This window comes from Aspergillus flavus, chromosome 2 (assembly GCF_009017415.1).
Source record: "Aspergillus flavus chromosome 2, complete sequence".
Taxonomy (NCBI): domain Eukaryota; kingdom Fungi; phylum Ascomycota; class Eurotiomycetes; order Eurotiales; family Aspergillaceae; genus Aspergillus; species Aspergillus flavus.
Genome location: NC_092409.1, coordinates 1,441,426 through 1,461,929, shown reverse-complemented (window position 1 = coordinate 1,461,929; position 20,504 = coordinate 1,441,426). Strand labels below are relative to the sequence as shown.

Here is a 20,504-nt window from a genome sequence, read left to right as displayed (position 1 = left end):
GTGGCAAACCGATATTCTTAGAAGGGCCGATGCAGACAGATAGTAAGTGGTGGTGCTAAATAAGACGAGTGGGTGGATTGTGACCATTGACGATGGTTTCCCCAGTGACAGTGAATTGCTTGCTGATGTGGTGGAGTCTCATTTTCTATGTGTTCTCCATGATATCAAGGACTTACCCACACTTTCTCACAGCCCGTGGAATGATCGTCGACGAAGGATTAAGTCTATCAAGAGTTTCTCTCAGTCTAGGTATACTATGCACCTAGTAATGCATATATCTTAATTAAAGAGGGGATCAGCAGCATTTCAACTGCTGTGATTTTCTAACAGCTAGTATATAGTGTCTTCCCATCCCGCCACATTAGCCCAGTTTCCTCTCAGTAATATCCCGACAAATATCTTTTTATAGCAAACTGGAGCTAAGGTTGCATAGCACACGTCCTTAGTCGAGCTCAATGTGGCCAACAGTCATTCTCTTTTTTAAAGGTGCGTCGTCGCATGAGATGAAGATTGGAGAAGAAACACACCATCCAGATAGATGCCTAAGCTTCGTACGGTAGGTATCTGACGTGGTAGTATATACTACAACTCATCACAGAGAAATACTTAGCAAAGGCAAGCCGGCCATATTAGAACAGATCTTTTCAGCTTAGAAGCTTATATATCGCTGGCGAAAGAGGATGTGAAGGCATATATAAATACCTTGCCCCTGGCTATTGTGAAGGGTTCTGGTATTACACATGTAGAAAGAGGACGTCTCAAAGGTCCAAAGCAGCACACTCACGTAGATTTACACCGCGTACCATTTGTTGTGTGCTCCTGGATTCAGGGTATTGAGGCCACTGAACACGCTGCAGACACATCATAGACCTACTACACATGATCAACTTTGAATATGATGCAAGCCTTCAGCAATCGATAATAAGGGATTATTATATCTAAGAGTGAAGTTACATATTAATTCAGAGAGCATCAAATGGGCTTAGTTGAAATTATATACTGACACAGGTCTACAACAGGAGAGGATCATCTGGTAGTCTAAGGTAATGATCATGGCGTTACCAGATTAAAAACCGATATCTACCTGCCTATAACATGGCAAATTATAGCTAGCCCACTTTTAATTTCCTGTGGGTGAGGCACCCGACTTAATGAAAATGTCGTTTCATATGAGCCAATGTGAGCCAGCATGATCCGGCATGAGCTTACATGAGCCACTATGAGCCATTATGAGTGATCTCTCCCAACTTCTTAGGTGATGATTGGTGCAACACTATAGGCTTAGACAACTCGGGCGTAGTTTGAGACGGGCTTGCAGTAGTGGAGAAGCAGCCGGACGGTACAATTTAGTGAGTCCCACTAATTTTTTAGCGTCCCACACAATATCAACCCCTAGGACGCAGATAGTGGGCTGCGCTTGCATACATTCATTCAGCAATTTAGGATAATCATATGGAGTTAATTGTTAGGATGGTTGATAGAAATGAAAAACTCACCTGTGATTCATTCGGGATTTACCTGACAGGACATGGACCCTGCGCTGTATACTCTGTATAGCACTGTCCAAACGCATATATCCGTAAAATGTATACGAGAATAGTACCTATCATCTATTCTTGGCCCTTTTAATAATATAACATTCGAGTACCATTCGACATCCACAGGATTTCAAGGGATATACCTCATCACCCAGTGATGACTGGCCTCATCTTGGCTTGGAGTCACGCTACGCCAAAGAAGGGCTTAATAGACCAGGTTAATTACAAGATCTGGAGCTTCGTGGAGAATGATTATTCTAGCCTCAAGCTGAGATCTACTTAATAGGTCGTACTACGTAGTACGATCATCAGTATGGCAGCCGCTAGCCGGATAGTATAGAGATATCTCGTGAGACATGTTTACTTCTCTGTCTTGGCCGAGATATAAAAGTAAAGGAAAGCTGCCTCCAACTTGTTCTCGCTTGCATTTCTCTTTCATCTTTCCATGATTTTCACAGACCCTTAAGGGAACAGGTGCTGCTGTTCCGTTTGAGACCTAGCTGGTAAGTTAGTTAATGCCTACTTATTGTCTTCTGCCTCCATTCCGTGATTAGACACTATTTTGCCGATGTGAATGTCATGTATCGGAGATAATGATCACACCGTACCTTGCTTTGGAAGAGCGACATCGTCTGAGAATATCATCCAATCTTGCTGGATTCTGCGTACTCTTGACTGTTGAGTCCTCCTGCTAACGGTCTGAGTCATGATTAGGTTCGACGCTGGTTCGTGTTCGCATAGTTGTTCCATTCCATAAGTTGAACAATAGTTCTTGTCCTCCGAGCGTATCTCACGTGGATGGCTACAGTTTCTATATACTCCTTACGATATATTTTGAAGCTAGAAGCTAGGCGCATCTAGAGACGGAGCACATGCATGACAAGCCCTAACCAGGGAGATGACGGGAAACCCCGGCCAGTGAACTTAGACGCCCGATAGACAACATTGAATTGAGCAGGCGCACCAGTAAGCACTAGCTAGACTGGCTATGGATGGTCACGGTGTGATTATATATCAGAATATATATCGGCCACTTGGTATCTATTTAAAGTTTGCTCTCACCTGCCGCCATCTTCTCAATGTCAAAATATTGGGCGTAATAGTCTAGGCATTCAGGGTATGCAAGTGTACTGGATGGCTGGATATGTATCCCGGATATAATCTTTTTCACAGGCAGCTCCACCTTCTTGAAGTTCACTGTCACCTGGATAATTCAATCGACAGGTCAGTTTCTCGTAAATCAGTCCTCGCTGATCGGGGAGACTACTCACTGGTATTTCAGGAGTGGGAAAGACATAAGACGGAACATGACGAGCACTCAGCCGTTTACGAACAGCGGCTCTTACTCGTCTCGCGAGTTCTGTAGAAAAGGCAGCATTTGGTTTCATCTTAAGGAACAATATCACCCTTTCGTCGTTATCAGAGGGTCTCCGTTGCCCTACACAGAGCGAGTCCTCGACCTCACTGGAAAAGACGCTCTCGATCACCTGGTAAATTTCTGACGAGCCGAACCGGACGCCCGATGGATTCAGCACCCCGTCAGCACGTCCATGGAAGAACAGCTGTTTTGTGATGGGGTGGATCGAGACAAAGTCCCCATGGGTCCAGACACCTAATGAAAAAGCACAGTTTCAGTTAGCCTTCATACCGTATCTCTTTTTCTTTGCCGCTTGGAGCTGGAATCTATCATATACCGTCAAATTCAGCAAAGTACGCCTTGTGATAACGCTTGTTGCCATCCTGACCCCAGAAGCTAACGGGCATGATAGGGAAGGCTGCCGTAGCCACTAGATCCCCCGCTTCACCATCCGCATCTGGTACCCCTTTGCTGTCGACGGATGGTTCATACACTTCAACGGGAATCCCCAGGGCCAAGCCGGCGCACCCACCCACATGGACTGGCAGCAGGAAATTACCGGTACCAAAGCAGCCCGCAATGTCTGATGTCTGTCCCGCCAGACATATTGTTCAGCCGGAAATTGGGAGGGAAGCCGGAATCGTAGAACCATTCAAAAAGGGAGTCGGGCAAAACCATTCCAGTGCTTATCACCAGCTGCAGAGAACCTAGATTCGCGATCTCTCGTGGACTGATCTTGCGCCGCTGAAGTTCGTACAGATAGCGTGGAGATATCCCTAGGCGAGTGACCCTTTTCCATAAATCATTAGCCTTTTATCGATTTTGCCTTCGAGAGGAAGGGTAACTTCGGTCATTTTTGGTGAAAAGGGGAGGAAAACTTGAAGACTTCAAATGGAAGCATACGTTTCCGGCTGTGTACCCCAGCACATAATCTAACGCTTCCTCCTCCGTCACGTTTTTGGCATCTTTGCCGAATGATCACAGTCAACTCGCCCTCGTAGTCGAGCAGCGGCTGCGCGTCCGGGTGAATTTCAATCTTCTCGAAAGGGCCGGCGAGGGCATCCGCTGGCTTGGTGAAGACGGGAGGATAGGTCGGTACCGGGAGCTATATTTTCGAATGAGTTTTTGTTGCCAGGCTCAATCTAGTCATAGTTCTTACTGCTGCCCAGCTGCACGCGACTGAGACTTACCTTGGATTCCTGAGCATGCGCCTTGTAATTTAATCCAATATATATCACATTCGGGGTGTTTTCGATGGGGGATAGTAGCTGCAGAGATTATCATGTCAATATCTTCATTTCTATATGAATCTGGAAGATTGGAGAATAGTGAAACACACAGTCTCAACTTCATGCTCCTCATTTGTTTTCACCACTCCGTCGAACGGAGTTCCATCGAATCGCTGCACCTTATATTTCCCATCGACGGCCTCAATGAGTCCTCTATAGTGTGCGCGGTCTCCGACGGCAAATCGAACAAGATTCTGAAAAGCAGCCATGTTGGCAGATAGGCGAAGAAAAAATCAATGAATTGAACAGATGCAATGATGCCGTGGAGAAGAGGGGGTCATGTAGTTGCACATTTTATATGTTGAGGGAATATATATAAGAAGTTGCCACATTCATATAGGCCCCGTCGTTGTGGGAACAATCTCAGATTCCATAGATCACTAATTTGTAGTTTGCCTGTACTTTTCCATTTGGCAAATGGATTGATTCTTTACACAGCTTTCAAGGCGAACGTAGGTGCGGCGGGGCTGTCGGCCCCGAGAAATTGTCCATTGAAGCTAGGGCTGGATTTGAGCCACGAAACTTAATTCGAGCCTTCTCGGCCGGGGTTACAGTGTCATCGACTTAGCCTTGTTGACCCGCTCACTGCTGGCACCCATAAATACCCAGTGGGTACTTCTATAAGATCTCCTCTACCCGTGTCCACCCTTATAGAGACATCTATCTGATCAACGAAGTCATGTGATGGGATGCTACGGTGTTATTCCATATAGAGCTGGTCCGCATGCTGGACCATGACGACCGTGCATTCTATTGGTATCTGGGAGATCAAAGTATAGACTAGTGGAGCCTGTGAGAAGCACTCAGAAAAAGGGGTCGGTTCGCAGCTGAGAGTGAATGCTAGTGCAGCGGGAGAAGTAAAAGAGAGGTTGGATTCTTTGTAATTGCTAGGCTATTCCAAACGTTATTGCCGAGATACGTGGAATTGGGGTTTGGGATTGATAGAGCTGATGCACTTTCAAGTTGAGGGTGTGACTGACGCCGGGTCATTGAGAGGGCATGGCAGCACGGAAGGCAAACATATGTCTGTCTATCCTGTCCAGATACCTTGAGAGTTCCCTTCTTCCGTCGAAGCTCCATCAAATGCCGGTAGTGTTGGCTCGAAGCTGTTACATAAGGCCATGTCCGGAGTGAACGTACTATCGATACGGCCAAATGGGAGTAGACCATCAAGTAGCTGATCGGCCGGCGATGAAGTATAGCCTGACACGAGAAACTCCGTTAGAGGTGAGCCTTGAAAGCGAGGCGACCGCATACTTGGCTCCGAGCTGGGGAGGAAATCCGAGGCAATGAGATCCCAACTGGTAGCACCAGCGGGTGAGCGGCGACGAGGGAGTGAAACGGGTTCCTCTGAGAACCCCATGCTGCCAGCGTCATCTACAATTCCTGAGGGCACGCTGACAATGGACCCCACTTTGATGCCAGTTAGCCTACTCATCAGATTGGCAAATGCCTTCGCAAACCAGATTTTAACAGGCCAGGATTCAGAGAGTTCGCACAGGGCGAGCAGGCATTGTCGCGATTTGTTCTCCGCTAGCTTTTGCCGAATACAGTCTTCGCGGCAAAGAGTCATTGTATGAACTGATAGCGCCCCGAACAGGGCAGGGACACTGCCACATGTAAGTTTGGAATTTGAGCACTTCCAGCGGATGGTCGGGATTTGAGGAAGCGTACAGAAGAACCTGTGCGTATTTTATTGTCCTCGCTGCCAGAAGATCCTCAGCAATACGAGTGATCGAATCGGCGGCTATACGCGCCCGAATGTCCATGTCGGCCTCCGCTGGAGAGAGACCACCAAGTGGCTTGGCTCGAAAGAGCAGAACATGGCAGTTGCTAATTTTGTCAACCAAAAGTTCCGTAACTGAAAAGGGTGGGTAACGCTATACTAGTAGGAGGTATACAACATATTGGCCCAGAATGGCGCCCCTATGGATGCGTCCAGCTGAGTCCGTCTTAGGTCGGATGGTATCTGGCCTTCCCATTGTTTAAGTCTGTGCGCTAATGCTTCTGGGTCGGAGTTTCCCTTTGCAGTATGACCGGGGCTAAACTCTGCGATGAGAATATCTCCCACTATTATTTTTATAGAAAATGTAAGCCACCCGCAGGGATATAGTCAATCATCGTCTGTGGTAACTCACAGAGAATTGCCAATTTGGACATCTCGATGGCATACGATATATGGAAGGACTCCTGGGATGGTACCACGGATTGATCATAATCGCTGTCAAACATAAAGTCATCTTCAGTGAGGGGTTCAATGTCACAGTCGTCATCTCGAATGCGACACGGCCGACCGAACGCTGCCGCAGTATGTCGATCGCGGACCTGGCTATGTCAGCGTTCTGGAAGAGCATGTTGCAACTGGCAGCGGCTTACATAGATAGACCACCATATTCGTTTCCGCAGTGACCTCACTGATTGGCTCATTCCAGACTGCGATGAGCTAGAGTATTGTCAAAGCTTGTCCAGAACGAGGGCTCGGGCGCACATACGATCGATGCATTCCAAACGACTGTGCAAGTATCGTCGCACATCCAACCCAATAGCAATAATCCTTTTGGTCCTCTGGCCCCGACCACCAAAAGCCGAGCAGTAGGACAGCTGCCACAACGCTTAACGGATTCTTCTCGTGGTCAGCATCGTACAACGCTTTCGCCCGAAGGTAGTGTGTTTTCCTTGCCCGCTCTCTGTTGCTGTACCCAGCTTCATGAACCAGGCTCTCGCTGCATACTGTAAAGCCAACCATAAAGACGGCCTGCAAAACAAGTGGAGATACCTGGCCCTGCGCGTACAGTCGCGCGAAATCCCTTCGGTCGAGCACTGGAAAAGCTGGGTGAACAAGCTCAAAGAAAGCACGGATCAAGGGGCGCGCTATATGACAAGATGGCGTTGCGACAGCGTCGCTCAAGGCCACCGGCTCTGCGGCGCAATGCCCAGGGGCTGAGGATGTTTGGGCGGCAATGGAAGCTGGAATCGCGTAATGCACTTTCAGTGGTTCTGTTGACCCTCCTGAAGGCTCGTCAAGTATCTCGATTGTGTACGTGAGGTGTAACGGGTGCAGCAGATGTGGTGTGTGCACATTTTGGGATATCCGGCTGGGCTGAGCCGGTTTAGCAAATTTTGGCTGGGATGGCCCAGCGCATTGCGCGAGCGGGTGCTTGGCCTTCTGGCGGCCGCGCTGTAGTGCAGAGTCGGTAGTGCTGCAGGCAGGATCGGTGACTACCGCGTCACCAGCGGTTTGGTCTGCTGCACACAGGGCATGCTGATTCCGAGAGCGTCTCTTCCGAGGGTATCTGGCCGCAAACTTAGCCCATAAAAGCGCAAGGCTGCGTGCGATATCGGAAATACGTACTTGCCTCTCTTTGACTCGATCAGCTCGCAGGGAGTCTGACGTAGGCGGCAATGCCAGCACGGCTGCTGATCAACCGCATCGCATTTCACCCTCCTGGAGTTGCATGCCTTACAGGCGATTCTAGCGCGGTGGGCAGCAGGTGAATTCTTGGTCGACGATGCGTCGTGCTCTGGGCTCTTCCTTGGTTCTGCCATTACTCTCTCGGTGCTGCGTCACTGCCTCACTTGCCGGAAGAGTGACGTTTGTTTGTAGCGCGCGCATGGGACCGTCAGCATATAACCGAGGCTATATACATCGACAACGGGAAAATAAAAACAATGAGAGGCTGAGCTGCTGAGTCCCAAGGCCCACAACCTCCGCATTTTGCCAAGACACTAAACCAGGGTTGCATATTGGCCCCTGCCAGGGTGGTATCCAAATATGCTCCATAACATGCGCCCTGTAGGATACGCAGCTTGCAGTCACGTGATCACTGTTTCTGTCTCCTGTTTTCTCACTCGAGTTTCCTCGCAGTTTCTGTTCTTCAGCTATCCCTAGTTCATACGCTACGATTAGTTAGGAAGATCCGTCTCTGTTAGTTCCATAACAGTTTGGAGTGTGCAACTCGAAAGTCGGCCAGGGCCACGCTTTAGTCGGAGCATAGCAGGAAAATAAGTGTCAAACACTACTGCCTCCGTACTGAAGGTCGCGGAATAAATTATCACGAAATCGACTTGAATTCATCTGAATCTATCAAAATAATGACCTATTTATGATCAATCTTGGCGCTAGTTCAGGACTTCGGAGGTTGAAATCCGTGTCCTCAGGCGTGGTGCAGGGGCTGTTCGCTCTACCTAATTTGTATGGCCGGTGCAGCCATGGCAGGCAATACGAGACGCCCCGGTTTGACAAAAGCTCCCTCTCTTCACCAGTTGATCGTAATTCAGCCACAGGAGAGGAGTTTCTGGCTCTGGAGAATACAGGCTACTTGAGAGCACCATACATAATTAATCTGCATCCAAAACCACTCCCTCATCTGCTCTGTTGAAAGGCTGCTCGTTCGTCATACACCTGGAGGAAAAGCTTCCCGTAGATCTTTCCTTCCTGGTCTTCATCGTCGAGCAATCAGCCAAGAAACGCTTTGCGCTATGCCTATTGTCTACAACCCCTTCGGTATCTATGAATACAGGACTGCTCGCACAGTGGTCTCGCGGGTGCATATAAGTATCTGCTTTCGACTGGTGACTTTCCTTAGCCTTGTGTAGACATTCCTTCCTGCGTGCAGCTTTAGCATTTTCGATTTGCTACGTTCATTGCCGGCGTTTCATTCGCGTGTCCCCAAAGAGAGTTTTGGAGCTAGGATCTTTGAAGCTTAGACGAGCACAGCTTCTCTGCCATCTACGGCGTGCTTAGTTGGCTTCAACCTGCTGAAACTTCAAATGCAGAGGTAGACCGCCCTTTGGAATATGGGGATAGACGGCACCTCGCGGTTTGTCGATCAAGGGCCGTGACAGCTAAGCTGGTCAACCTCTTCACCGTTGGATTAGGTCTGCTAGTGCCAAAAGGGTAGGCAGGGGTGCCAGCGGGAATTATAATGAGCTAATATCTGCCCGTAGGCACTCTTCACTACATACGTTTGTCATTTTGCTCGTGTGGCGCAGTGATACTCGAGCAGCTATGCAGCCAAAGAGTCGTATGTCTGATACGAATTGTCCACATGTACTCTTGGGAATCTCCTGGAATAACTAAACCTTATCTTGTCGCTTGGTATCGTGACTGGCGGTGCTGTTACCCGGAACGAAGTTGCTCAAAATGGCTAAAGGTGACACTTTCTACCGCAGACCCTACTTACTACCGCGTCTGGCCCGTTCAGCCAGACTGCAGTTTTCATTCAACGCAACTTTTCCTGCCACCACATTTCAATATGCCCTCGGAGCGCCCCGTATTCGGATGGTCATATACATAATAAGAACTCCCAATATCTTCTTGCATCTATGTTCCATCCGTTGTTTTACTTGTTATGCCCCGGCATTTTATAGGGCTTGGTTAAAGCTTCCAACAACGAGGGTGATGATGCTGGTTTGATAATCCACTGACCGCTCGCCGTCAGTTGGTTTCCAGGTCAGATTATATGGCTTAACGTAGAATCGGGAAGTGTGCCCTGTACGAAGTGACAGGCACCTAAGGAGAGCCTGGTTAGGAAACAAGTAAGGCTAGAGATGGCAACTACGACAGCTATAAGTAGCTGCCACTGGACTTATTAACAAAAAGGATATTATCACACTTGTACCTCGGTGCAGAGCTCTAATTCTGTCGGCGATATGCATGACACCCCTTTTCTATCTATCTATATATGTTCTCTTATATATAACGGACCATCACTTGCCTAATAAATCTAGGACCTTGTTAGGGTCTGTTTGTCCTAGCTACCTTATGTTCGTTCGGTGACCCCTTGTGGCGCGTGACTACGAAATCTCATGATTAAATGCCTGTCTGCCAATCCACAGTACTATTGCCTGATACGGTCATTGCCAGTATATTGAAACGGAGAGCAAGGCCCATTCTCACTGCACGTAACCATCCGTAGCGGCCACGATATTGTGCGTAACATACTATCGCCCAACCTTCGGCTATTACCTAGGGGCCCTCACGATTGACAAAGGGGGTATTGTCATGGTAGCAAAGCTAGCCCTAGTAGCAGTACTAATCCCTGAAGTTCCGTCTTCCACGATTTGGTAGATATCGCCACCGAAGCAACGTCTCCACCAGCAGGCACAGAAAACCCCAGCGTAGCGTTCCACTCTGGCCTTTTCTTGCCCAGCAGCAGTTGATCCGACCTCGCATTATCTATCTGTCCTTGGAAGACAACCTCGGCTTTCCCCACAAGCTCTGTTTCCTCACTGATGGCACGGAGGTATCCGGATATAGATATATACGCCCGGCCTAGGTTGAAATATCCGCGAATGGTTGGGACAGACAAATCCCTCATCCACTCAAGATGTGCCTCGCTATCTGGGACCATGTATGTGCCTTTGAAGAGCAAATCCTCCTTCGAGCTTGTTGGCGTGCAGATGCCGGACGCGTTAAAAGGGATATCTAGTTGCCGCATAAATTCCGTGCTCATGTGGCCGTCAAAGTAGTACGAGCGGTCATTGTCGGTTTGGTTGGTGATACCAAAGTAAAAGATGGGCTTTTGATCACTGTTAGCCTCGGGTCAGTCTGAAGCCTCTTCATAAAGAAGGATACTGTGTCCAAACCTCGAAAACGTGTGGAACCAGGTCCCTTGGTACTCGCTGTAATTCGCAGGTTCGTTCTCGTTTGGCAGTCTATAGCCCTCGTCCCACGCATAGAGGCTAAGGAAGAATGGGTTTGGTGAAGGTGCGTTGGGCGCAGTCGGGATTAAGCCGACGAGAGCGTCCCAAATGAATTCGAATGTACGATCTTCATACTCTCCGCAGGCATTGCCGTCCAGCGGCTTCACTTTATGTGCTTTGCGCTGCGGACTTATCCTCACGATGAGCGTGCCGTTATAGTAACTGCCGCCACACAGGTTAAACAACAAAATCAGAAGATCACCTAGGTTAGATCGATGACAACATACGAGCCGATGTTACCATAGTACTTGACATCCAAGCCAGTCACATTATCCGGACGTTCAATGTCGTCGATATCATAGGGGCTCACACGCGATACGGTGGGCTTCACAAGAAGCAGAAGAATTGGAATCAATCGGGCCCACATCTTGTCTCTCTTCGAGGCTTCCGATTGATTGACTCAGACGCAGGAAGCAGCGCTTTAAGTGCGAGGCGGATACAGCATTGCCAAGCCCACTCGGCCTCTCGATGTCAAATACGAGGAAAGATCGGCAGAGCAATATCGCACTCAATACTCCAATCGAGTCTTTTCCGAGGCAATTACCGCCCAGCATTTAGATTCCCTAACGATGTGGACCATAACAGCACCATTATCGGAACTGTCGTGTACTGTACAACGGAGGATCCCGACGGCAAGCTATTAGCCTATTACCGTCACTTCGCAAAATCCATTCTTTTCGCTAATCGCCCTCCACCGTGAGGCCGTCACTTTCCTCTTTAAGAGAAGAAAAGCTCTCATGTTATATTGACCGAAACAGGAGTGGTGCCAAACGCCTCCCACGGCTATCCCCTAGGATAAGAGCTCCAGCCTCCAGGTCCCTGTCACTCACGTATTCCACGAATACTGCATAGATGTGCCAATGCTCTCCAATATTACCTTGTGGGACGCTCTTCCTGACGCGGGGTAGTGTCGTACTCGCGTACACCGGCCACGCGCTGGTAGGAATGGAGCCTTGGACGACTTGACTGGCAGACATGCTTGGAGTGTACAAGACGAATGGTTGGTCAACTGGCGTCTTTAGGCTTAACGACTACGCCAGAACAAAGTTAGGGCCGTCGGTAGAGGCCAGTGCTCTTGGTAATACGGAAAAAATATATATCTGTATATACTTCGCCTATTTAACACAGAAAGAACTATTAGATCGCGAAAGTTCATCTGATAACTAGACAATTCCAGTATGCGAATCCTAGACCCAGAAGTAGTGTGCCCGCGAGGGAAGACACAATTGCGAAGGCAGCGCATGGAGAACATGATATACCAATAGTCCACGGCAGGCACGAGGAGGGATTTGCTCAACAAAACTCAGGATGCTGAAACAGACCGCAAACAATATTGATGGACTGGTCCCTGTCATCGCTAGCGAGTGATAATGGGAACACTGTTGTAGTAACGAGGATTAGTGTAGACGCATATGCCTGTGAATTCGTTGCGCTCTGTATCTGCTACATGCTCAGAAAAATATCGATGACTATGATGAATCGTTTGGGAGAATAACAACGCTCTTTCATGCCAAGGAAGCTGCCTTTCAGATCAACCAAGCACACTGATTGGGTTTTCCCTCAGTAAATTACCTCGGTCTTTAGCCCCGTCCGGATGATCTCACCTCCGGTGATCTCGAAGGTGATACGTGTTTTGAGCGACAAGGCTGACTGCAAGGCTAAATGATCCTGGCAATTCAGTGGGATCTGCAAACACATAAGTGCCCGATGATAAATGCCCACTTTCAGGCACAGGGAACTCCTGGTCACCCACTTGAACTTAGGTATATTCCGTCTTAGTGTGGAATCGTTGCCATGGTTGAGCTCACAGTCGGCTATGTATCTGGTATCATCGCAGCTGGTATCTTCGTAGGTGAGTAATCTTGTCCAGACAGACACGGGAAAGGGTCATACTGACAGGACCAGCGCGGTACCTCTTTCCAACCCTCAGTGCATTGATCCTAATGTCTCTTGTTCAAGAGAAGAACACCGCCGTGACATGGTATAGCAACACCTTCACATGGTATTATCTTCACTAACGGAAGAAGGTCTGTCCTCGCTCGCACTTTGCAGTCGTCACTATGGCCCACCATCCTCCGCAGTGACTCAGACTGTTCGATAGGGGTAGATCGAGCTGTAAACCTTGAAAGCTGGATCAGAGTCGTCGTGGCAGCCATTATCTCTACTGCCGGAATTGTTACGCCCCTAGGCCTTTATGACGTTGTTCTCCCTGCCCCCGAGAGCACTCCAAAGACTTTCAGTTACATCCCAGACCAATCTCCCATGGGAGCAGGGACACCGCCGAGACATTCCCTTGGGTTTAATCGCCGTTGCGGTCTCTATATCTGCCCAGGCTCTAATTCTAACATCACGGTCCCAGGCAATTTGGACCCTGAGTGGAACATCACTATCCCATGGAATCTCACATATGCCTTTGCCAGCGGGCTATCAGAATTGTCGCCCACCGTCTCAAGCATCTGGGATATTGAGTGGCGTAACTATGAGCTGACACGGAGGGAAAACTACAACAAAGGATCGCTGTATGCGGTTGGCTCATATCGCCAGGTTGAGAACAGGATCCTTAGCGACCGCATTGAAGTAGCTGAAGGGGTCATAATGGACACCAAGAATGGAGGCATTGGATTCCGCAACCACACATTACCTCCCCAGTCCCATCATGGAAGCACCTGGACAGAAGACTTACTGTTCGTCGTGCCTCAGACTAGTTGCGTCAACCTCAACCTCACTCTGGATTTTAAGTGGCAATCGTTTCCCGTGAATGTCACCGTAACCGACCGTGGGGGGTTCGTCAACCTACGTCACCAGCAACCGGAGCATTCGATAGTGCAAACGCAGCATAACTTCGACCTGCATAACAAGGCATACACGGGTGCATGGCTAACGAATGCCATGGGCATGATTTATCTCAATGTCACCAATCCGAGCAGCCACGGCTATGCTCAGTCTTTCGAGTACGTGAACTCGGCGGTAGGGAAGTCATTCCCTATACTCAACAAAGGGACCGGAGTGTCCTGGGGCCCAGATGGCATCTCGACGTCCACCATGTGGGGAGACTTCTTCAACATACCCGACCCTGGGTATAATGCTTCTGGACGGGCGTGGGACATTGCCAGCGTGCGGTATCCAAATCCCTTCAATATCACCACAAAGAACTTCACCAATATTGGTACAGATGCTATCTGCGGCCTTCGGAGCATTCGCTAACTAGATGCGCAGGTCCTCTGTGTCAAGGGCACAGTATGTTCGACTACGCCAATATGACGAACGTGGGCGTCGTCTGTGGAATAGTCTATGGCGCGGCACGAAGGACAGACGGAGGTAATCATTTGATACGAGAGTCCGACAGCACATGGCAGATACCGATCTACTCCTGCGCGTCGGCTGCCAAGGCTCTGATCAAGACGGTACGCTTCCGCTACGACGGTTCCGGTAGTCTTGGTGGCCTTCGCGTCGTGGATATGACTGAGAAGACGTATCAAACTGAGGATGAAAACCCGCTCTGGGGAGTTGAAAACACCTCCATCCAGCTAGATGTCGCGCAGCCACTTTGGGGTATTGTTTCCAAAGAATATCAAAACAGAAGCGACATCTCAGTCATTCGAAAAGAATCGCTCTGGCTACCCGGATTTGGTGACACGACTCTAAGCCTCCCGGTCAATGGCTTGTTAAATTTACCGGGAGCCTCGTTCCATCTGTCATCGTTTGCGTATCTGTACTCACTGAGCAGCTCCATTACGAACAGCGTTAGCGACTATACCGGGGAGACGAGCAGCGCTTTATATTCGAAATGGAGAGGTTACTCAACGCAAGCAGACACCACTTCTACCATTATCAATCTGATCTGGACGGATATAGTTGCCAACGCTGTAGTCGGTACCAGAGGATGGCTTTCACCGCAGGGCATTCCGGTAGGCAGTGCCAATGTTTCGGGGCAAGTAGAGGTACCGGTGACAGAATACAGGAAGACCATCCAGTACCGAGTCCCATTCGGAATTCCAGCTTTTTTTGCTCTATTTTGGATCTTGCTTTCTATGGTAACCGTGATGATTCTATTGCTTTGCGGTAAGGCGCGCCCATCCCTTGTCCGCAGATATCTGAATCATACATCTGTCGGGCGGACAATGACCCTCCTCCTCTATCCTGGCTGGACGGAGCCGCAGGCTTTGACGACAACATGGGCCTCATCGGTGGGAACTAAAAAGATTGATGTCAGCGTGCTAGCGCCGAGCTCAGCTGATCCGGTGGAGACTGAGACACCACCAGCGCTCAAGCGAAGGTGCACTCTTTAGGCGCTAGGGTCGGTTGCGCCATGTGCACTGATTGAGAGTGGCGTTCAAAGAAGAAAGGGCTTTCTGGGTCTCTATTTTTTGATTCTTAGTCTTCGTTCTGCGTTGCCCGATATGCAGACGACTAATTCTGGATGATATGTATGTTTCATTCATACAGACTCAAACTGTCAATCTAATGAATGAGGATTCTGCGAGACACTCCTCTAGGCCGCATTATTAACGCATAAGAACACGGCAGGCAGAGATGTATAACGTGACCGACGTTGTGGTAAGCCTGTGTGTTTCTGTGAGGGAGAAATCTCTATACACACTCTGCCCACTATGTGGCTGAGTGCCATCTGTCGAAGAGGCGTTTTTGGCTCCAGCCATTTTGTTGACTCCTTCCAACCTCATGCAGCTAGCACTGACGGTATTTAAGATAGAGTAAGAGCAAAGTTCGAACCAACAAAACATATCATTGGCAATTTGCGAAAGTGACTCTTACAACCAGCTTAACAAATAGAGGCTGCTTCAGAACCACCCTGGCCCAGTCGCAAATGGTGCCCTATGCATCAGCACCAGCCTCCAATAACTGCGTCCCGGCCGTTGTAAGATTCGCAGCGGTCATCACGCCGATAAAGAACTCACGAGTCTCCGGATCCTCATCGATCAGCGCTAGACCATAGCAGATCCTAGCTAGATAGGAAGAAAGATTCGACACCTCTCCCACAAAAGCAGCAAGTCTGTCATTGCTGAATAGTTGTTTGTCAACTCTATGAAATGGTAAATGGTCACCGCTAGTCCGGGCGCAACAAGCAGGGAGTTTATCCCAGTGCCCATGGCCCGCGCATCGGCGGCTGTCGGCAGTCCCTTGGAGGCCAGACATGCTTGTCCAATACTGCTGAAGATGGCTTTGCTCAGGATGACCAGCTTCGTGGTCACCCAGCTGAGGTCGCGCATGCAGTCATTTTGTAGCGGGCACCGGGGCGCGAACGAGTCAGCTGCTGCTTGGCAGGCCGCTGCAACGATGCCACAATTGGCTGAAGGGGTGGAAAATGGATTGTCGCCTGTTGGACAATTGGCCTCGAGCGCGTTTATCTCAACTACGTAGGCCTCTACCGCGGCGGCCATACCGTGTCCCGCCATGAATATTACATGGTTCATTATGCTGTGTCTAGCCGGGGCAGGGTCGGTTCCAGGTTCCCGCAGACCAGGACGATCAAGTCTGTTGTCATGGAGGATGGTGTATGGAACAACGGGGTCAACTCGTCCCAGCTCTTGGCTGTAATGAGGGCTTGAACATCCTCGTTGTCCAGGAAAGGCGCGGTATTGGTAACAATCTTATACACCACGTTGAAGCTGGTGGCACTGATCCAGGTAAATAAGTCCAGAAGGGATACATCCTCAATTCCAATTTCATTAAGAATATCCGAGATAATCGGGATATGCAGTTTTGCAGCCAATGCGTCGAAGCCCGCAGTAGCAAGCTCCTTTTGTAAGTCGAGTAGAGTGTCGACTACAACCCGCGTGCTGGAGAGAATACCATCAACGATGATGACAGCCAGCTTTTCGAGGGCAGCCTTGATTTCCATCAAGCCGAATTCTTTAGCTACGTCCCCCAGTTGCTTCGCAAAGGTAGAATTATCCCCCTGTTCTGCGCAAGCGCTTCTATCACGCCGTCAAGACTTCTCTGGACGGAGTCCTTGTCAATTTTCGAAGAAGGCACAGGATACTGGACAATCCTAAGACCGCCGGCATGTGTTCGATAATGATTTCCTAACATTTGCGAACCGGGAGTCTGCCCCGTTGCCGGGTTTTTCACATTGGCCGAGGCTGGCTGTTTGGCAGCGTCGCCTAGATTCGACCAGTCGCTAAAGCCAGCGAATTCGCCAAGCGATTGCTCAGCAGAGGTTATCATGGTCTCAAAATTCCTCTTCTCTTCGCTGATTCCATCGATCTGGTGCTGAAAGAACAGCTTCGTGATGTTGTACATAACATCCTTGGTCCTCCGGATATCGTCCCACTCAAATAGGAACTCGACATACCGAATAATCTTAGTAATGGCCGTCTTCACCGAGTTGAAAATCCACTCAATAGTGCCCACGATAGCATCGACTGTGTCGAGTACAGCATGGTACACCTGTTCGGCTGTCTGGACGATAAAGTGCCACGCATCACTGGCAGCATTCCATACTACGTTTGATGTGGCGTCCGTAGCGGATTTCAGCAAAAGGAAAAGATCTCCAAGAGCGATCATGGAGCCTGTGATTTCCAGGCCATGCCCTAGGTCCGCCGGAATGACATCGCAGTTGAGGTTGAACAGCTTCCTGGATCTCAAGTCTGGTGTTTGTATATGTGAGTACGCGGTTTTGAGACTCTTCATGCCCTGTGCGACTGCATTCACATCAGCTTCCATTACTGATGACTCAACAAGGGGGCTAAACTGTGGAGAGCCTCGCATGCCACCGGCTACGGTGTTGGTAGGAAAGCTGGCGTGGCGGAGGGAGCTCGCGGAATCAAGTTGCCCAAGTTTCTCGAACGACTTCATCCTCGGGTTAATAACGGCCTGCGTAGTCCCAGCACCAGCCTCGATTTTGAGTACCGCACAGTTGATATTTTCCGTCTCCTGAATCACTGTAGCCACGCCGGTGGCATCCGTTTTAATCTTAACTGGCTCCACTCCAAGGACATAGTAGACGCCATTGATATTACCGGGCGTACGGGAGTCAGTAGATATTTCCAGCTGGCTATTAGCGACGGGAAGGTTATTCGGATCGGAGACATGAAGGGTGGTCGTATAGGACTTGAACGAGAGACTTTTCTGGGCCGGTGGAGCGGCGAGCTTGACATCCTCCGTTCGCTATAGCTTCGCTCTGGTCTGCGTTGCTTGCGTGACTCTGTATATCCTTCCACCGTCAGAGGCGAAGATGGTATTCCCTCCGTCGGCCATATTCACATAGGGCGAGATGTGCTCGGCCCCGTCCACTACGGGAAAAGGAACATTCCAAGCTCCAGGGTTGGCAACCTGGCCGTTACCACATGCCAGGTAGTAGATCTGGTTACTGCGATTCTTACCAAAGAGGGTCACCGTGTGGTCGTGAATCATCACATGAAGAACTTCCGTCCCACCCTATGGTCATATGTACTCATTTCTTCAACGCAGAGCCCTAAATTAACTGTTACTAGCTGGATCGATTGGGGAACGTGCCCATGCTTACTTGTAGCCGATATATTGTCTACTATCCTGCAAACAGTGTCTGACGAACTTCTTGAGGAGACACCACCTTGGGCCGCCTTGATCCATCTCCCGGGGTTGTGGTAGAGGTTGTAGACCTAGTAGGTTGACTGGCTGATGTGGATCTGGAAGACCTAGGGCTAGCATGGCCGAGGTTCATCAAGAAGACCGGTTCTTGCATACTTCTGCAGGTATCATATAGCTTTTGTATTTCAGGTTTTCTGCGTAGGAATCCTCGAGAGACAGCTGATAGAGCCGTAGGCGAGCAGACCTTCGTAGACGACACCGGTATATGGTGACAAATCAATTAGCTGGTGTCTTCCATTGAAAACAGGATAAGGAAGCAAGCGTACCAGGTATTGAATGTTCTCAAGCTAAGTGAGAGGGTATTGGTGCCGCTTAGGACTTTTGACTCTTCGCGCAGTTTCTCTAGCATTTGGTATTGAACAGGGGTATAACATGGCGATAACGAAAGTACGAGACGTAGTTTCAGTACCGGCGAACAGGAAGACTGTACCCTCGTTAAGGACACGGTCGACGGTTCCCGCGTGGGCTGAGGGTTACCGAGCGTACCAATGAGAATAGAAGACTTGATATCGAAAGTTTGACTCTTCAGGAATTTGCCGACTTCTCTTTCTCCGGTTTTATCACGCAGAACGAGAAGATCGGCAACAGGGCCCAAATTGAGGCGAATGACCCAGCGACGCAGGTTCTTGAGGAGGGTAACCACGCTAGAACGGAAAATACCCAATAGAAGACGTGGAACAAGCCCAAGAGGCCATCTCTGACAATAAAGTGGAAGTCCAGGATGTCGAGATAGCACTGGTTCTGACACCAGAAACGAGAAGTGATGACACCTGCTGTCAAGGCTGAGACAATCCAAATCGAGAGCCTCAGTTCATGTGCTCTTCGAACCGGGTAAGCATCTTTATTATATGTGCATGAACAGTAGACTTCAAGCCAGTGAGGACATGCTTTGAAAAGTATGGGTTCAGGTAACCAGGCGATGCAGGTTGTGGTCGACAGCTCCAACAGTGGGTGGACCGTTGCTGGTCTTACCAGAATCAGCCGTATAGATAGTGAATGAGTCCTTGATATGAACTTGTCCATCGTTCACACGGACAATCTGGGCCTAGACTGTTGTTAGTCATCCCATCGTGGTGCAATGAAAACTCAGTCACAAACCAAAGTTCTCCGCATTTCTGTATTCCTAGAGATGTTGGCCATCTCTAATAGCTTTCTGGTAAAACTCGAGGTAGGAACCGATAGCAGCCAGCTTAGGGTTTGGGACGTTGCGAAAGGGGTGGAGGAAAATATCTTAGAAACAACTCCAGAGAAAGTAGAGAAAAGCTCTAACCGCTGCGCCGACGACGGCTGCGGGAGATGTTTATTTCAGTGAGTGAGTGTTATACATGGTCTGCAGCTCCTACCACGACATATGACTGTAGAAATGAAGGCGCCGTGCTCATGATGAGGGTAAGAATGTTCAAGGAACTGCGAGCCTAATGCCTCATTGCGGTTCTTATATGGACTTAGGGTGCCCGCAGATCAACTGCGAGCGACATTTGCCTTTGTGGTATTTTAGAATGCTATACCCCTAAGTAGATTCCTGAAAATGAGGTACGTAGGTCGAAGTGAAGGCGAGGTTATCTATATATTCAATCTTCCTACCTATCCAGACATGAGTGTCGCGTACACATGCTTGTACTGAGCTTCCATCCGCAGCCAGGAGCTGCGTGCGACGTTGTCTCCACATATCCATAATCAGGTCTGTTGAAGCTGGACCAATCAGCTTGACCTGTAGCTGCGCTTGAACCATGCTAAGACCCCATGTATACTACAGTTCAGTAGATTTTGGCAAAAAAGCTCTGGTAGCCTGAAGCGTAACGGGTGTCTTAGGACGACGCACCATGTAGGCCAGCCTGAACAATGGTGGATCCCGAGTACAGCTTTGCGAACTAGGGCTATTGAACGATCCCGATGAGGCGCCATACGCAGTTCTGCCATGCAATGAAAACCATACAGCAAAGAACATCATTGGCTGAGAACTTGCAAACAGGCTTACGCCGGTCTTTCCGATCTTACATAGGTCATATTTGAGCGTTATTGGAC

At 49.2% G+C, this 20,504-nt stretch overlaps 7 protein-coding genes across 7 annotated transcripts; 1 reads left to right on the top strand and 6 right to left on the bottom strand.

The window, feature by feature from the left end:
* Positions 1 to 2,583: 2,583 nt before the first annotated feature.
* On the bottom strand, positions 2,584 to 4,393 carry F9C07_2225296 (uncharacterized protein; the record flags this gene model as incomplete). The annotated part of the gene is made up of 6 exons (XM_041289344.1): positions 2,584 to 2,742; positions 2,810 to 3,150; positions 3,233 to 3,485; positions 3,833 to 4,000; positions 4,086 to 4,163; positions 4,235 to 4,393. The coding sequence occupies 6 exons, from the start codon at positions 4,391 to 4,393 to the stop codon at positions 2,584 to 2,586; spliced, it is 1,158 nt and encodes a 385-aa protein (XP_041142330.1).
* Positions 4,394 to 5,214: 821 nt separating this feature from the next.
* On the bottom strand, positions 5,215 to 6,090 carry F9C07_9901 (uncharacterized protein; the record flags this gene model as incomplete). Its single annotated transcript, XM_071511956.1, has 3 exons — positions 5,215 to 5,794; positions 5,859 to 6,017; positions 6,071 to 6,090. The coding sequence occupies 3 exons, from the start codon at positions 6,088 to 6,090 to the stop codon at positions 5,215 to 5,217; spliced, it is 759 nt and encodes a 252-aa protein (XP_071363623.1).
* A 141-nt stretch (positions 6,091 to 6,231) lies between these two features.
* Positions 6,232 to 8,009, bottom strand: F9C07_2126605 (fungal-specific transcription factor domain-containing protein). Its single transcript, XM_071509088.1, has 4 exons — positions 7,537 to 8,009; positions 6,677 to 7,477; positions 6,561 to 6,627; positions 6,232 to 6,509 (listed from the first exon to the last, which is right to left on the bottom strand). The coding sequence occupies exons 1-4, from the start codon at positions 7,728 to 7,730 to the stop codon at positions 6,264 to 6,266; spliced, it is 1,308 nt and encodes a 435-aa protein (XP_071363622.1). The 5' UTR covers positions 7,731 to 8,009; the 3' UTR covers positions 6,232 to 6,263.
* A 2,177-nt stretch (positions 8,010 to 10,186) lies between these two features.
* F9C07_9899 (uncharacterized protein) lies at positions 10,187 to 11,256 on the bottom strand (the record flags this gene model as incomplete). Its single annotated transcript, XM_041289343.1, has 3 exons — positions 10,187 to 10,715; positions 10,773 to 11,051; positions 11,117 to 11,256. 3 exons carry the CDS (start codon positions 11,254 to 11,256, stop codon positions 10,187 to 10,189), a joined length of 948 nt encoding a protein of 315 aa, XP_041142328.1.
* A 1,427-nt stretch (positions 11,257 to 12,683) lies between these two features.
* On the top strand, positions 12,684 to 15,087 carry F9C07_2197902 (uncharacterized protein; the record flags this gene model as incomplete). The annotated part of the gene is made up of 5 exons (XM_071509420.1): positions 12,684 to 12,741; positions 12,795 to 12,891; positions 13,019 to 14,055; positions 14,106 to 14,797; positions 14,980 to 15,087. 5 exons carry the CDS (start codon positions 12,684 to 12,686, stop codon positions 15,085 to 15,087), a joined length of 1,992 nt encoding a protein of 663 aa, XP_071363621.1.
* Positions 15,088 to 15,722: 635 nt separating this feature from the next.
* Positions 15,723 to 16,288, bottom strand: F9C07_2237989 (uncharacterized protein; the record flags this gene model as incomplete). The annotated part of the gene is made up of 2 exons (XM_071510011.1): positions 15,723 to 15,849; positions 15,930 to 16,288. The coding sequence occupies 2 exons, from the start codon at positions 16,286 to 16,288 to the stop codon at positions 15,723 to 15,725; spliced, it is 486 nt and encodes a 161-aa protein (XP_071363620.1).
* A 32-nt stretch (positions 16,289 to 16,320) lies between these two features.
* F9C07_2078948 (uncharacterized protein) lies at positions 16,321 to 19,867 on the bottom strand (the record flags this gene model as incomplete). Its single annotated transcript, XM_071508845.1, has 9 exons — positions 19,578 to 19,867; positions 19,393 to 19,524; positions 18,746 to 19,284; positions 18,576 to 18,663; positions 18,376 to 18,490; positions 18,267 to 18,324; positions 18,054 to 18,219; positions 16,833 to 18,008; positions 16,321 to 16,782 (listed from the first exon to the last, which is right to left on the bottom strand). The coding sequence occupies exons 1-9, from the start codon at positions 19,617 to 19,619 to the stop codon at positions 16,321 to 16,323; spliced, it is 2,778 nt and encodes a 925-aa protein (XP_071363619.1). The 5' UTR covers positions 19,620 to 19,867.
* Between the last annotated feature and the right edge of the window lie 637 nt (positions 19,868 to 20,504).